The sequence below is a fragment of the Egretta garzetta genome, unplaced genomic scaffold, assembly GCF_000687185.1.
Source record: "Egretta garzetta isolate BGI_Z169 unplaced genomic scaffold, ASM68718v1 scaffold24, whole genome shotgun sequence".
Classification (NCBI taxonomy): domain Eukaryota; kingdom Metazoa; phylum Chordata; class Aves; order Pelecaniformes; family Ardeidae; genus Egretta; species Egretta garzetta.
This window is the reverse complement of record NW_009259494.1, coordinates 1,561,168-1,574,551: the sequence shown is the minus strand read 5'-3', so window position 1 is coordinate 1,574,551 and position 13,384 is coordinate 1,561,168. Positions and strand designations below refer to the sequence as shown.

The 13,384-nt window shown below is 50.7% G+C and overlaps 1 protein-coding gene across 2 annotated transcripts in view; it reads left to right on the top strand.

Annotated features, from left to right (window-relative positions):
• ACSS2 (acyl-CoA synthetase short chain family member 2) overlaps positions 1-13,384 on the top strand; it is a 30,931-nt gene that overhangs the window by 11,017 nt on the left and 6,530 nt on the right. The window contains exons 2-8 of one of the 2 annotated variants that reach the window (XM_035892906.1): positions 6,064-6,155; positions 6,682-6,785; positions 7,094-7,166; positions 7,979-8,054; positions 9,468-9,582; positions 11,180-11,218; positions 13,110-13,247. In XM_035892906.1, the coding sequence (XP_035748799.1) occupies positions 6,064-6,155; positions 6,682-6,785; positions 7,094-7,166; positions 7,979-8,054; positions 9,468-9,582; positions 11,180-11,218; positions 13,110-13,247 (637 nt within the window). The remainder of the gene's footprint in view (positions 1-6,063; positions 6,156-6,681; positions 6,786-7,093; positions 7,167-7,978; positions 8,055-9,467; positions 9,583-11,179; positions 11,219-13,109; positions 13,248-13,384) is intronic. The other variant, XM_035892907.1, reaches the window with a different exon arrangement.

Genomic DNA, 13,384 nt, shown 5'->3' with positions numbered 1-13,384 from the left:
CCAAGAGGCCGGGCCCCCCCCCCGCCAAAGCTTTGCCTGGCATTTCGGCTGCTCTAATTCTGGATGGGGGGTGGATCGGGAAGCTGAGAGCCCGTTTGGCCGCCCCCAGTGACCTTGCACGTGAGGACGTGCCGCCATGCAGGAGCCTGCGGTAGAGGAAAACTCGTTCCTTTTCGTACCATGCTCTGGGGACAGGCTGCTGGTGGAGCAGGTGCTGGAGAATTCCTGTCTCCATCTTATGCCTCATGCACCAGCTTGGTCCCATGCTTAGGAGGGCTTTTGGGCTCTGAGGCTGTTTTAGTTTAGATGGCACCAAAGACTTATTCGGGCAGACATTCCCACAGTTCCCATCTCTGCTCTACTGGAAGTTTTCTGCAGTTCCCCACTGTGCGAATTCTCCCTGTGACATTGCATCATCTGAGAAAGGGTCCTGGCGCTCTCTCATCACCGGTTTCAAACTGGGAGTCCCTGTTTCCTTAAGGGTGCTTTCCATGAGCTAAAATGCAGAGTCTTTTTCCTGCATTAGACAAAACTGCTCTGTGGGCTGCTGTTGCCTGTCTACCGGTCAGGGAATGAAACCTGGTGGCTTTGAGGTGCTTTGCTTTGCTTTTACCCTCCAGGTGTCTCACACCCCAGCTGTCCTTGGTAACTTTGGGTCAATGCTTTTATTTGAGGGCGCTGTGGTCACAGGAGCTTAGAGGAGAAACTTCAATGATCTTCAGCCCCTTTGATCCTTAGTGGGAGTGTTTACAGGGGTCAGATAGGCTTTGGCTTTGTGCCCTAGTTTGCTTTGGTCTGTGATTTTTCTGTTTCTGACTGCCTGCAGATCTGCAGATGGTCTGGCAGATCTTAAACCCATAACACTTCACTTGCTTGGCTTCACTTCATCATTTTCTCCTGTACTCCAGCTTCTCTTAGTGGTGTTTATAACCCCTGCAAACCACAATTATCATCGGCAATTACCTTGAAAACCATAATTCCCACTGATTCAACCTGTGCTTCCTGCTGCTCTGTGCAAGTGCTTAGGCAGCATTGCACAGGGAAGCTGTATCCATCTATTACTCAAACAGACTATGCAAATGTTATTTAGAAATCTGGTGAAAGAGAGTGACCAAATAGCCTTGCTGATTCATTTTCAGGTTAGCTTTGCTTGGGTGCTCTGGGAAGTGTGCATCCTCTTGGCCACCGAGCTGTAGCAGATTAAGAAGTTACCGCCCATCCTTACTGCTTGTTATCCTACAGCTGAGATGGGCTGAGCTTGCTTGGATGGGCAATGTAAGGCTCGCTTGGTTACGTGATGAGTGGCTGAAGCAGACCAGTGCTTTGAGAAGTCCTGTAGTCAGCCGTGATGCTTGGCAGAGCATGGTAACTTCCTAACCTGCTTTGGTGCAAATACCCACAAGTGCATCTGGCCACTGCTTCCCTCTCCCATGCTGCTGCTCCGCATCCCCGACTGCTCCACAGGGCCGGTGCTCGAGTTATCATGGCTCTCAGGAAATCCTTGCCTGCTCCTACAAACCATTTTCCCTACTGCACAGTTTATGTGCAACACTAAATCTTTTGCTTACCCAATGTGGTCACTTGTGCAGGGAAGCTTAACCTTGATTTAGCTGGTGCCTAGGTCAGACACCTTAGATTAGGCACCAGGTCAAATAGGCATGCAGCTCTGCATCTCCAAGGTCAAACTCCCAGCTCAGCAGACAGTCAGTCCGTCATCCTCCTGTAAGCGTGGTTTTGCCATGGAGGTGATAAGTGTTCAGGTTTTCCACCTGAAGTTTTCTTCCTCCCCTGCCCAGGGTGACCTCCATGTGATCGTTTCTTGCTGAGATGCTGGTTGGGCCACTGGAGGTGTGTGCTGTGGGGCTTGTGTCCATTGTGCTGGCTGTTCAGAAGTGGAGAGCCCATTGTTTTAACTGCTGGCAGAAGGGAGCAGTATGACAAGTGTTCTGCAGAGCCTGTGCTTCCTCTAGGATGTTAACAGGGACCTATTTTGTGCAGACCTTGGTGCCACTGTCCTGCACACAACTGTCATGATGGTCCCTGATGCCCTTGGGCTATCAGGTCCTGGCAATGAATGGCTGCAGGCAGCTAGAAAGTGATCATCTTTGCATGAAACGTGACTTTTTCAACAAAGATTTCTAGGAGTAAGCCTGCCTTGGAAGGTCCCCAGTTGTGCATCTGTGTGTTTAGTTTTAAAGGACTTGCATTTACTTAGTCGACGGGTGGTTCAGCTGAGACCATATGGCCAAAAAATGCCTTTCCCCAGCTAAGCGTGCACACAACATGCAGTATGTAAAACACGGGCTTCTCAAGTGTGGAAAAAATCAAATACATTCCCGCTGTTAGCCAGATGATACTGTAAAATGTTGGATTACTGGTTGCTAAATGCAGGACTCGGTTTGAGGGAGATGAGAAAAACGTCAGGCTCAAACTGCGTTTTGCCATGTATTTCATCTAATGATGTATCTGGGAAGTTTGGGGAGCTGAAAATTGGTTTTTCCTTTCAGAAGGCGGCTTGCTGTTAGATCAAAGATTGCACGCTAGCAATCACAGCAGTGCCGCTGCCAACTATTTTCATCACCAGTTCTTAAAAAAGGATATATTTGGGGGATGTTGGATTCTGCAAGGCTTGGGCTGCATGCTGTAGGTATAGCGGTGAGCACTGTGCTAATGTTTTCAGAAGTGTGTGGTTTTTATTTTATTTTATTTTTTTTTCAATTTACTTTGGGCAAGCGAGTCTGTCTGAGAGGCTCAGGGCTGACAGCTCTTGCTTTTATCTGACAGGCGCCGAAGGGAAGATGCTGCTTGCAGAACTTTGCTCCCACAAATTTACAGGCTTGCTTTTGACGCACAGTACTTGTAGCATTTGAGTGGGCATTCCTTTAAATGCCCCATCTAAAATAGACAATTCTCTGGGCTTTTGTGCCAGAGAAGAGGACAGAGCAGTCTGAGTGCTGCTGTAGCCCGCTAAGTGTAGCTGAGGGCACTCCAAACTATTTTCAGACACAGGGAGACTTAAAGTAGTTGCCTGCTATTGAGAGACCGCTCGGAGGCCTTTGCCAGAAAGGAGGTGTCTTGTCCTGTAGAAATGTGGACATGACTCATTTCCCATTAAGCACAAGATCGTCTTAAAATCTGAAGCCTGAGGTTTCCCCCGCTGACGCTACTGGAACTCTTTCGCAGTCACGTGAATGGATGGAAAGGACTCTGAAAGCCCTCTGAAAATCTTTGCAGGAGTTTTAACTTCTCTGACTGTGTTGTTCCTGCGGCGCCCTGTGCATGCTGGCTTTGAGGACCAGCCTGGGTGTGTTCCCTGGCCTGAGTTTCCCTCCTGAAGCCTGGTGAGGAGGAGGAGGACCTGGCATGTTTTAGATGCGCTTCTTGTGTGCAGGGAGTTCAGGGATGTCCGAGCGGTGCCTTGCACCTGAGTGGAGCAGGGCAGGGCAGGTCCCTGTCCCTGTGGGTACCATGTGCGGGAGGCAGCATAGCTCTGCCCGGAGGGGGTAATGCAGGGCTGCTCACCCCAGAAGCCACAGTTCAGTGTGGCCTGGCTGCCGTCCCCCTCAGCTGCTAAGCAAGTGTAGGGTGCTCAATGCAGCCTTTTACACAGGCTCTGTCTCCATCCCACCCTTAGCCCATCTCGCGGCAGCAGTGACCAGCCCAGCCGGAAGCAAATCAGCACCTGCGGAGACCTGTTTGCAGAGCAGGGCACGGATTAGAAATGTGACTGGTGAAGGCTCAAAACAGGGAGCTGAGAGTTCCCAGAACACAGGATTGCAGGGCTTGTGTTGGAGGGCTCCCTGCGTTTTGCACACAAAGCAGAGCCTTCCTCTCCCGTCTTAGGCAGGTGTTGTGTCACCGAGTTGATGGGCAAACCTGATTTCCCTGGCACAGGGAACGGGTCTTTGATCTGTGTGCTTGGCAAAGTCTGCTGCCAGCCAGAACAGCACTTCACCCACAGTGCCCAGCCGAGCCCCCAGATAGCACAGATGGCCACGGGCTACCTGCCTTACATGGGAAGCCTTCCAGAGGGGACAGCCTGTGCTAGTCTTCCCTCCTAATGTGTTTCTCTTTTATTAAAGGTTGTAATTGGATCCTATGCTGTAGCAGAGCACGGGCAAAGGGGTTTCCCTCCTCCCTGCCCTGTTCTGCAGGTTTACACTGGGCTGGGGGCTGGGTTGTGCAGGGTTTGCCCGCAGTGCCCAGCAGACCCCAGTGCAGAGATCTTCAGGTGAGGGATTAGTGGGCTGGGATGCTCCAGCTTGCATTTGGAAGCATTATATTTGACTTGTAAGAGATATTTGGTACCAAGGCTCATTGTTGAGAGGCAGAGCTGCACACTCAGTGATCTTGCATGTCTGGACCCAAGCAGGTTTGCACAGCGCTAGCCTTGCTGCAGCTGCGGTGTAGATGGACTAAGGAAAACCTCTGCACAGTGAGGGAGGGCACTCAGCCTGCAGTCAGATGCAACAGAAGCAGATGCTCTTCCTTTGAGCCAGATCAGTTGCACTTAAAAGGGGCCAAACTTGCATGAAGGATCAAGCAGGGAATCCGCTTTCAGGAGCCACTGGTGGGAAGATACACCGCCCTGTGCAAGTCATCGTAGGTATCAGTGGATCTGGTTGCTGCAGAGTGCCAAGGAAGCGGGGGATCCAGAGGGATAAGTCACGTTTGTAAACAGCAGATCCATGGGCAGCTTTTGAATGGGATGATCCAAGTGTAATCACCAGTTCTGAAACCCCTGCCCTGTGTGGGGCAGGAGGCACAGAGCTTCTATCAGTGGGGCTCTCCCAGCTCTTACCCTGTTTCCACCAGGACCATGTGGTCACCATTGTGCTGACACAGAATGGCACAGAATTGCACAAGAAACAAGGGTGTTCCTTTATGCATTTCTGCATCACAGAAGCCCTCCTTCTGTTTGTGTCGCTGGGGGAAGGGGCAGCAGTGGTTGGGTTTAGCTGGAATTCAGTACATATTTTTTGTAAGCTCTGGACTGTTTGAGATGTTAAAGAAGTGAGGTTTCTGTTCCAGAGTTAGACAGAACACGGCTGCAGTCCTAAGGGCATGGCATGGAGGTGATTCCTGGCTTCACCCCAGTACTGGTGGTGTTTTTATTTGGCTGTACATACTCAAGGAGACACTTCTCTGGGAGACCATCAGCTGAGAGCGATACCCCTAGTCTTTCATGGATCACTGATTTTTTTTTTTATTTATTTATTTTATTTATTTTTATTTTTCCATCTGTCTTGGGGAGACCTGGGAAAGCACCTCCCTCGTTCCCGGGTGTGGGAGACCGCTGCTCTGCTGAGTGTGAAGTCATTTCAAAGTCTTTGTTAATCTCCCGAGCTGTTGGGAGTGCCACCTCATTTGCATGGCTGAAGTGTTGTGTCACATTAAAATTAGCTGGGTTTTACTTTGGTAGCAAACCATTTCCCTGGGGATGTGACATTCCTGTTCCATCTTTGGGTGCAGGCTGAGCTGGCACCTGAGCTGCAGGAGCGCAGAGCTGGTTCATAGAGGACCATAGAGAGAAGAATGCAGAGCAGGCATGGCACTGAACAAGTAGACACAGCTATATTTATATATGACCTTGGAAAATAAGACAGACCTTGGCATCCCATCCTAGTCCATCAGATGGTAGGTATTTAAGGGCTGGGTGTTGCTGCACAACAGCATTGGCCAATGTTTCATGCAGATGTATCTGCAGTGCATGTGAGCAAGGGTGCCATGCCACAAACCCCAGCTCGCTCTTGAACTTGTGCGCTCTTAGCTTTGGTTCTGTTGGTCCCTTCTCGCCTCTCTGAAAGTACCCTGTATTTGCACTGCATGCAATTCCATTGCTTTCAGGTGTAGTGATCTACACTGGGATGGGGACTTTGGACTAAATTTTCCTACTATTGGAGAACTTTAGTCCAGCGTTGGATTTCTGGGGTTTGGTTACTCTATGCTCGGAAGGGCAGGTGAGGACACGTGTTGTCCAGAGCAGTAAGTACCTCTGAATTTGAAGCGTCACTGTTACCTTGTAATGCTTGTACTGTAACAAATATTACCTTGCTTTTCCAGGGAAGGGAACGAACCTGGGGATTCTGCGAAAATCACTTACAGCGAGTTGTTGCACAAAGTCTGTCAGTTTGCCAATGTCCTCCGCAGCCAAGGTACGCGACTGAGGCAATAGTAGTGCTGGATACTGGGGTTCATTGGAGATTGGGTTCATTTTTTGCGTGGTTGCCAGTCTGCTGAGTCATTCTGTGCAAAATGGGTCACTTCCTTGCTTCCACAGTTGTAAAGCAGGGTGGATGCAGGTTTGCTTTGCAGCAAACTTTTGAAGATTCATCTCTGGCTCTGTCTGTGACAGCTAATCAATGCTGGTCGTGTCAGTGGTACAAGGAAGAAATCTGTGCTCAAAACTTCCTGCTCTGGGGTTTTCCAGTAGCAGGTCAGCGGTTAAATTTCTGCCTCCTTCAAGGGCTGTGTCTGATGAGAACATGGAGCGTTCATCTTACAAGAGCCATGGGGCTTGAAGGGCAAAACCCAAGGCTGGTTCAGCTCTAACTCCAGCTGAAGTTTTATTGTGTGCATATAAAAGTTGATTTTAAAAGCACTAATTTCTTTCTATATCCTGTTCTTTTGACATGTGCTATGTTCCTTTTGACAAATACCAGGTTTGCTTTCTCTCTGCAGGCGTGAAAAAAGGAGACCGAATTTCCATTTACATGCCAATGATCCTGGAGCTGGTTGTAGCCATGCTTGCCTGTGCCAGGATTGGAGCTCTGCACTCCATCGTGGTAAGAACAAGCCCTTTGCATTGCTCTTGGTTCTGAGCTGTTGGGAGGGAGCAGCTCTTGGTTTTGGGAGAGTGAGGGAGGGGACTTGGAAAAATGGGTGCTGACTGTGAGGTGAATGGAAACTAAATTAAGGTGCTGTTTCCTAGCCCTCTGTTGTATTAACAGTAGAATGACCTCCTTTAGCTCGCTCTGTCAGTGCCTGGTGGTATTGTTTACTGTGGGTGAACTGCACAGTTGCTTCTAGGTTTTTTGGGGTTGGGGTTTTTGTTTTGGTGTCCTGGCTGACTTGGTTGTGTGATCTCTGTCAGTTTGCGGGTTTCTCGGCAGACTCTCTCTGTGAGCGGATTCTCGACTGCGGTTGTTCTCTTCTCATCACGGCAGGTAAAACATGTGTCTGGGCCCCTGAGCCATTACTGTTGCCTGTCTGGAAGGTCTTTATTTTAAAAACCAAATGCACTTGAAATTGGAAGAGGAAGGGGTGTTGTCTTTGCTGAGCTGCCGCAAGGCAGATGCGCTGCTTGTAGCTATGCTTGAGTACTGTTTTCCACTTTGAACATACAGCGAAGCATCGAAGCAGCCCGCCCACTTTGTCCTGTAAAGCATGATGTCACCAGCTGCTAATAACATGTTTCCAAACGCTTCTCATCCATGTTCCTCTTCAAAATCAGCCAGATGTTTGCAAGATGTATCATTTATGATGCAGTCCTAATATGAGAATTCCCTCCTTTCCCAATTTCAGGGAAATCTCTGTTGCAACTTTTGCCTTGTAAAGCAAGGGATCAAGAGAGGGGTAGCATTTGCATGTAAGCCCACTGCATTTCCCCAACTGTTTTTTCCAACATTGCAAAAAAATAGTGGTTTTATTAATAGGTCCATGGCATGGAAAGGACCCACTAAACTTTGCAATCTGTGTTCTGACCGTGTTGGATTATTCCCCACAGAATATTCCCAAGAGACTTGTCGGGTCAAATTGGAACCTCTCCCAGGGAAGGAATTTCACCATTTCTTTTGGCATCTGTTTCTCTAGGCTAAAAGGGCAAATTAGGAAACCTTTCCCATCAGCTGCATGTCTGCTTTCCCTCATTCCAGTGCATGAGCTCTGCTCTGCCCTCCTGAAACTGCTTGTCACTTCCAGCTGTCCCAGGCTGCCTTGGCTGTGAAGCCCCTCTAATGTTTTCCTTACCACTTTGCAGATGCCTTTTATCGAGGGGACAAGCTGATCATCTTGAAGCAGATTGCAGATGAAGCCCTCCAGAAATGTAAAGACAAGTAAGTTTGGATTCTCTTGTAAGAAGGGCGTTGCTGCCGGAATCTGCTCCTGCGCAAATTGAAATGGAAGTTTTCGTAGGTGGGCAGACTCTGCAGCAGGTCAGACACGAGCTGCACTACATTTGTGAGCCTTTCAGAAGTAATACGTGCTTTGGCTCCCTTGTCTTAAAAATATTTTCTTTTAACTTGTCTGTTCTGACCTGAAGGCCCACATATCGGATGGGAGGATTTGCTGGAGACAGTGTGATCCACCATCGTTATGGCCGATGGCAGATCTCCCAGCTCTGCAGCAGCAGCTCTTGGAGCGGGAGGGAATAACACGCTGCCATACCAGTTGTGAACAGTTGGACACAGTGCCGTGGGGCACATCAAGATGAGGCTTAAGTTTTGCTCCAAAGCCACTAATTCAACAATAATGTAATAAACAAGAAATTATTCAAGTTCGGGAAATGTCTGTGTAAACAGCAACAGGTACTCCAGTTGACATGCACCAACATGTGCAGGATCAGAGCCTGACTGCACACAAGTGTATGATGGAGCTGCTTTATTTTTTTTTAACATCTTCACTGAGATGCTGTAAACCATAGAGATAGACAGATCTATCATCACCTTTTACAGAAAGGAAATAATCATGGTGAAATGACTTTGCCAAGCTTACAGACACAGTCTCTGCGCAGCTTGTATGAGACTGAATGTGATCTTGTAAGTTAGATCAAACACGAAAGTTTAGGGCAGATAGGCTGCATGTTAGAAATCCAAACTCTTTAAAAGCATTTAAGACTAAAACTTTAAAACATAAGTTTACATGTCTGTAGAATTAGCTACATGGCAGAAGTGATCCAGAAGTTGGGAATTAACTGATGGAGAATGTGTGTTGGTACTGTGACAGGGTTGAAGGGCGCTAAGATCATTTTGTTTGCATTTAGGTCTGCTCTATTGGCCCTCATGAGGGGACAAACCCTCATTCTTTTCCTCGATGTATAATCTGGCTTTGGAAGCCTTTCCTCTTTCTGAATCACATGGTTGGTCATGCATAGAGATGGGAGCAGCCACCTAACATCTCTTGGCTGCTGCAAGAGATCTCGTTTGTGGTCACAGGCAGGCAAAAGGGATCTCTGCAGCAGTGACCTGTGAGAGATGCTTGCAGGATCCCTGCTTCCTCCATAGGAATTGCACCTGATAAATCCTCAGTAAGCTGTGCATGGACCTCTCCTATTCTCCGAGCTCTGTTCCTGTGGCTGGTGTCTCTTGGCAATCATGGTGTGTCTGGAGTTTGCGTGACGGCATACGTTCTAGCTCAACAAGAGCAGCTCAGGGGCCCCGCTCTGCCTCCAGTGCTGCCTGTAGAGCCCGTGAAGGGCAGGCTTAGCCCCTGCCTGGACAGCCTGATCTGACAGCTTCTGCCTTTTACAGAGGCTGCCCTTTGAAAAAGTGCATCGTGGTGAAGCACCTGGCAAGGGAAGAGGTAGCGGTGGATGGGACGTGCAGCAAGTCTCCCCCTCTCAAAAGGCTGTGCCAGGATGTACAGGTGAGAGGTGTCCTGGGGCGGGGAGAGGAGGGATTTTATTGCTATGGGCCTGAGCCCAGCAAATCAATCCACACAGAACCACTGTGATGATTCCCCAGATGCTCCTGTTCTCCGACTCCTGTTCATGTTTTCTCCCTTCCTTGCTGTTGTTGCATTGTGAGTGGTCTGAAAAGTGGTTCCTTTGCCTTACTAAGATCCTTTCCCCACTGCTTCCTTTTACACCATTGCTAGCTGCCAGCCTGCAGGACCCCTGAGAGCACAGCAGGGTACATATTCCAAAGCCACTGGGACAAGGACAAGATGTCTGTTTTCCTCCACCCAGTGAAGGACTTTTCCTTCCTAACCCTGTATCTGTCTCCCCTTTTGCACAAAGATGAATGCCACCCTGCGCTGTAGCTGTGACAGTGGAAACAGGGGAGGAAAACCAGGAGATTTGTGTTCATGGTGTGGGTTCAGCACAGTCCCCCAACATGACAACAGTCGTACGCTGAGAATAGTGCGGTCTCTGTGAAGCTGGCACAGTAACTGTGTCAGCTGTCGGTGCTGGGGCTTTCCCTCGCAACTGAAACCAGATGAAAGGATGTGGGCCAGAGGCATGTGGCGAGATGGGGGTGGAAGGAGGAGAAGGTGTCATGGAGCTGTGGCTGCTGGCCAAGCTCCTGAGGCTGGTGTGCAGTCCTGCTGTGCCTGGCAGCTACCTGCTGCCTTTGTCCGCTTAAAAGGCAGGTTGCTTTCAACTGCCTAACAGCTCGGTGTCTTGCAATGGTGTCTTCTGTGTTTGGTGATTATTTGCATTGGGTTATCCCCAGGCTGCTGCTTGCTCAGAAATGGGTTGTATTTGGGGAGAGCATTTGAGCTCTGGGCTCTGCTTTCAGAAGGGATGTCTGTGCACATCCCTGGAACAAAAGTCCAGCAGATTATGTATCTTTGAGTTAATTTTCCGTGTTCAGCTGTGTTAATTTTATTGGGGTGTTGCTTGGTGTTTGCCAGCCTGGCCATGTTACATTGGCTGCCACCTCTGCCCCTTCTCTTGCAAGGGCAGGGTAGCTGCAGTGGAGTAGGAAAACTGGAGCAGACTAGCCTTCCTGTGCGAGGTTTCCCTGGTCGGGTGGTTGCAGAGAAACCTGTCACTGTGCTGGTCACTGTTGGTGAGGTTATTGTGCAGAATGTCCCAAGAGGAGGGGAGAGGCTGGAGGGAGTCTCTTACCTTTTGGCTCTTGCTTCCCTACTTGTTCAGACACTTTAATAAAGATTGCTTTCCCTTGTGAGTATGTTTTTACCATGCAGTTGGCTTGTGTAACGCTATCGGATGGTCTGTGGGCTGTATGCTGGCTCTGTGCTGCTGTACCCAGCTGGCTGTGTGCAGGGGGTGGCCTCGGTGACCTACTGCAGAGACCATGGGTGCCCAGGGAAGGTGGTGGAAACGGGCAGGCTTTTGCTCAAAGGGCAGCTCCTGGCCTGGCCCTGGGTCAGAGCGTTCTCCAGCCTGCTGGTTTCCCAGCATCCAGGTCTGTGGGCTTCCAGCTCCCTGTCTGCAAAGCCCAGTGTGGATCTTCCATTTCTCAACTTTCACACCCTCTTTATGGATTTTTAACAGGAAAAAAAGACTGAGAGCTCACAGAGACTCCATCCCAAGGTATTTACACACAGCACTGCCTTCCTCCTCATGGCACCTCCCCTCCGCTTCCCCCTCCGGTGCTCCACCTTCCTAACTGCTCTGACTGCACGGCCACACGTGCTTTCCTAACTGGGTTACCAGCAGCTGCATGTTAGTGATAGATACCACTTGCTGCTTGGCCAGAGCTCCCCACGGTTTCGGGGTGAATGTGGTGCCACCAACTTTGCTGCCGGAAACAAATCTGCCTCCATAAACCCCCCTGAGTGCACGACAGTGTGCTGACAGGGGGGAATGCAGAACCACAGGGATGTGCTGTCAGCATTTAGATGATGGTTCATCCCTCTGCCTTTTAAAAGCAGCTCTCGCGACATGCTTTCCTTCGCGGTGAGGCTGGCAGGGATCACCCGCAGCTTTGTGGCTATGGTGCCATGCTGCAGGCAGCAAGCCTGGTGCTCCAGACCCAGCATGTGGACTCTGCTGGCTCCATCCAAGGAGCTGCGGCCTCAGGACCCCGTGAGCAAGCAGGCAGAGGCAGGCCTGGCCTCAGGGGACGCATGCTGTGCCATGGGTCTGAGCTCCGCCATGGGGCAGTGGAAGCTGGGTGCTGAAATGGAGGGATTCTTGAAGGAGGGATGCAAGAAAGCAACTGTTGGATAGAGTGGTGTTGAGCCTACCTTGGGCTTGTTTGACCCAGTACCTTGCTGGGAACTTGTTGATGGGACAGACTTGAGGAAACTGCTTCTCCAGGTAGTCAGGAGCCCTGGGATCCATGAGAGATTTCCAAGTGGACTTGGTTGTGCTGGGCTGTCAAGCAGCTAGTGTCCCCTGCATCATGTGTGCAGGAGCTGCCTGCTGGGCTGTGGGGTCCCTGCACCTCCAAATGGCACATGAACGTCTTTAGGGCTGCGGAGAGTCACTGCAGGACCCGGTGGCTGCTCTCCATGCACCCCAGCTGGGGGTGCTGTGGGGACTCTGCAGGCTGTGACTGTGCAATGGGCTCTGGCTCTGCACGGAGGAGATGTGCCCCAGCTGGGAGCTGCAAGGCTCTGGGTCAGTGTGCCTGCCCTCACAGAGATGTGGGAAGTGGAGGTCTGTGCTGAGGCTGGGGAGTGTTGTCCACTCGGCTGCCCCCAAGGTCCTCTGAGGAAAGGTGAGAAGGTCCGGTGGAGTGAGGTCTTGTACTGGCATGTGCCACCCTGGAGAGGCAGCCAGCCAGCACACCTCTCGGGGTGACCTCTGCCCATCAGCCACAAGCGCTGGTGGCTCTGTTACAGCTCAGGCATCCACAGGCAGCTCCTCTGGTGGCCAGCGTTGGGTGGTTCTGCACTGGAGCAGTCAATTCTTATAAGGGTAGTTACCTTAAAATCTAGATAACAGATTTTTTTCATGTCTGCAGGGCCAAGCAGTGTGAGCCCAACATGTTCCTGTTTGCCTCGGGTGGGCCATGCTGCCATAGGGGTGTCAGCAAGGTGTGCTGGACTGGTGGGTGTGTGGCTGTGCTAGGTGAGGCTTGCTGGTTTGCTGTCGGACCATGGCTCAGCGTGGCCCAGGAGGGCAGGAGGAGCCGGTTTGCTGACAGCACCCAGAGCAGCTGCTGCCGCAGGCCCTCTCCTGGCTGCTGCCGCCGAGAGGGATTTATCAGCATTACAAGTCGTTTGGGCAGTCTGCTTCAGGTCTTGCAGCCAGACCGTGTTTAAAGGTTTTCCTCATGGCTGTGGGCTGAGAAAAGGAGCTTCTGGAGTGCGAGATGCAGCTCTGGTGCATGGTTTGCAGCAAACAGCTCTGGGGCAGAAGCTGTGCTGTGAACATCTGCCTCAGTGGTCAGTGAGGGGGCGAGGTTGGGGCTGCACCCCTCATCTCCCCTTCTTGCTTTTTGGCAGGCCTGTTTCTAATACTCTGCTTTTCTCAGATCCCCTGGAACCCAGCCATGGATGTGTGGTGGCATGAGCTGATGAGCAGTGCCAGCTCGGAGTGTGAGCCTGAGTGGTGTGACTCTGAGGACGAACTCTTCATCCTCTACACGAGCGGCTCAACTGGGAAACCCAAGGTAGGCTTCCCAGTTCACCACGATTGGGGCCGGGCTGAAGGGCAGTAACACCTCAGCTGTGGGAACTGGTGAGGGTCACATTGGGAGGCCCCAGTAAGAAGAGCCACAGAAGTCTTGGGAATGGGGCCGGGCTGGGC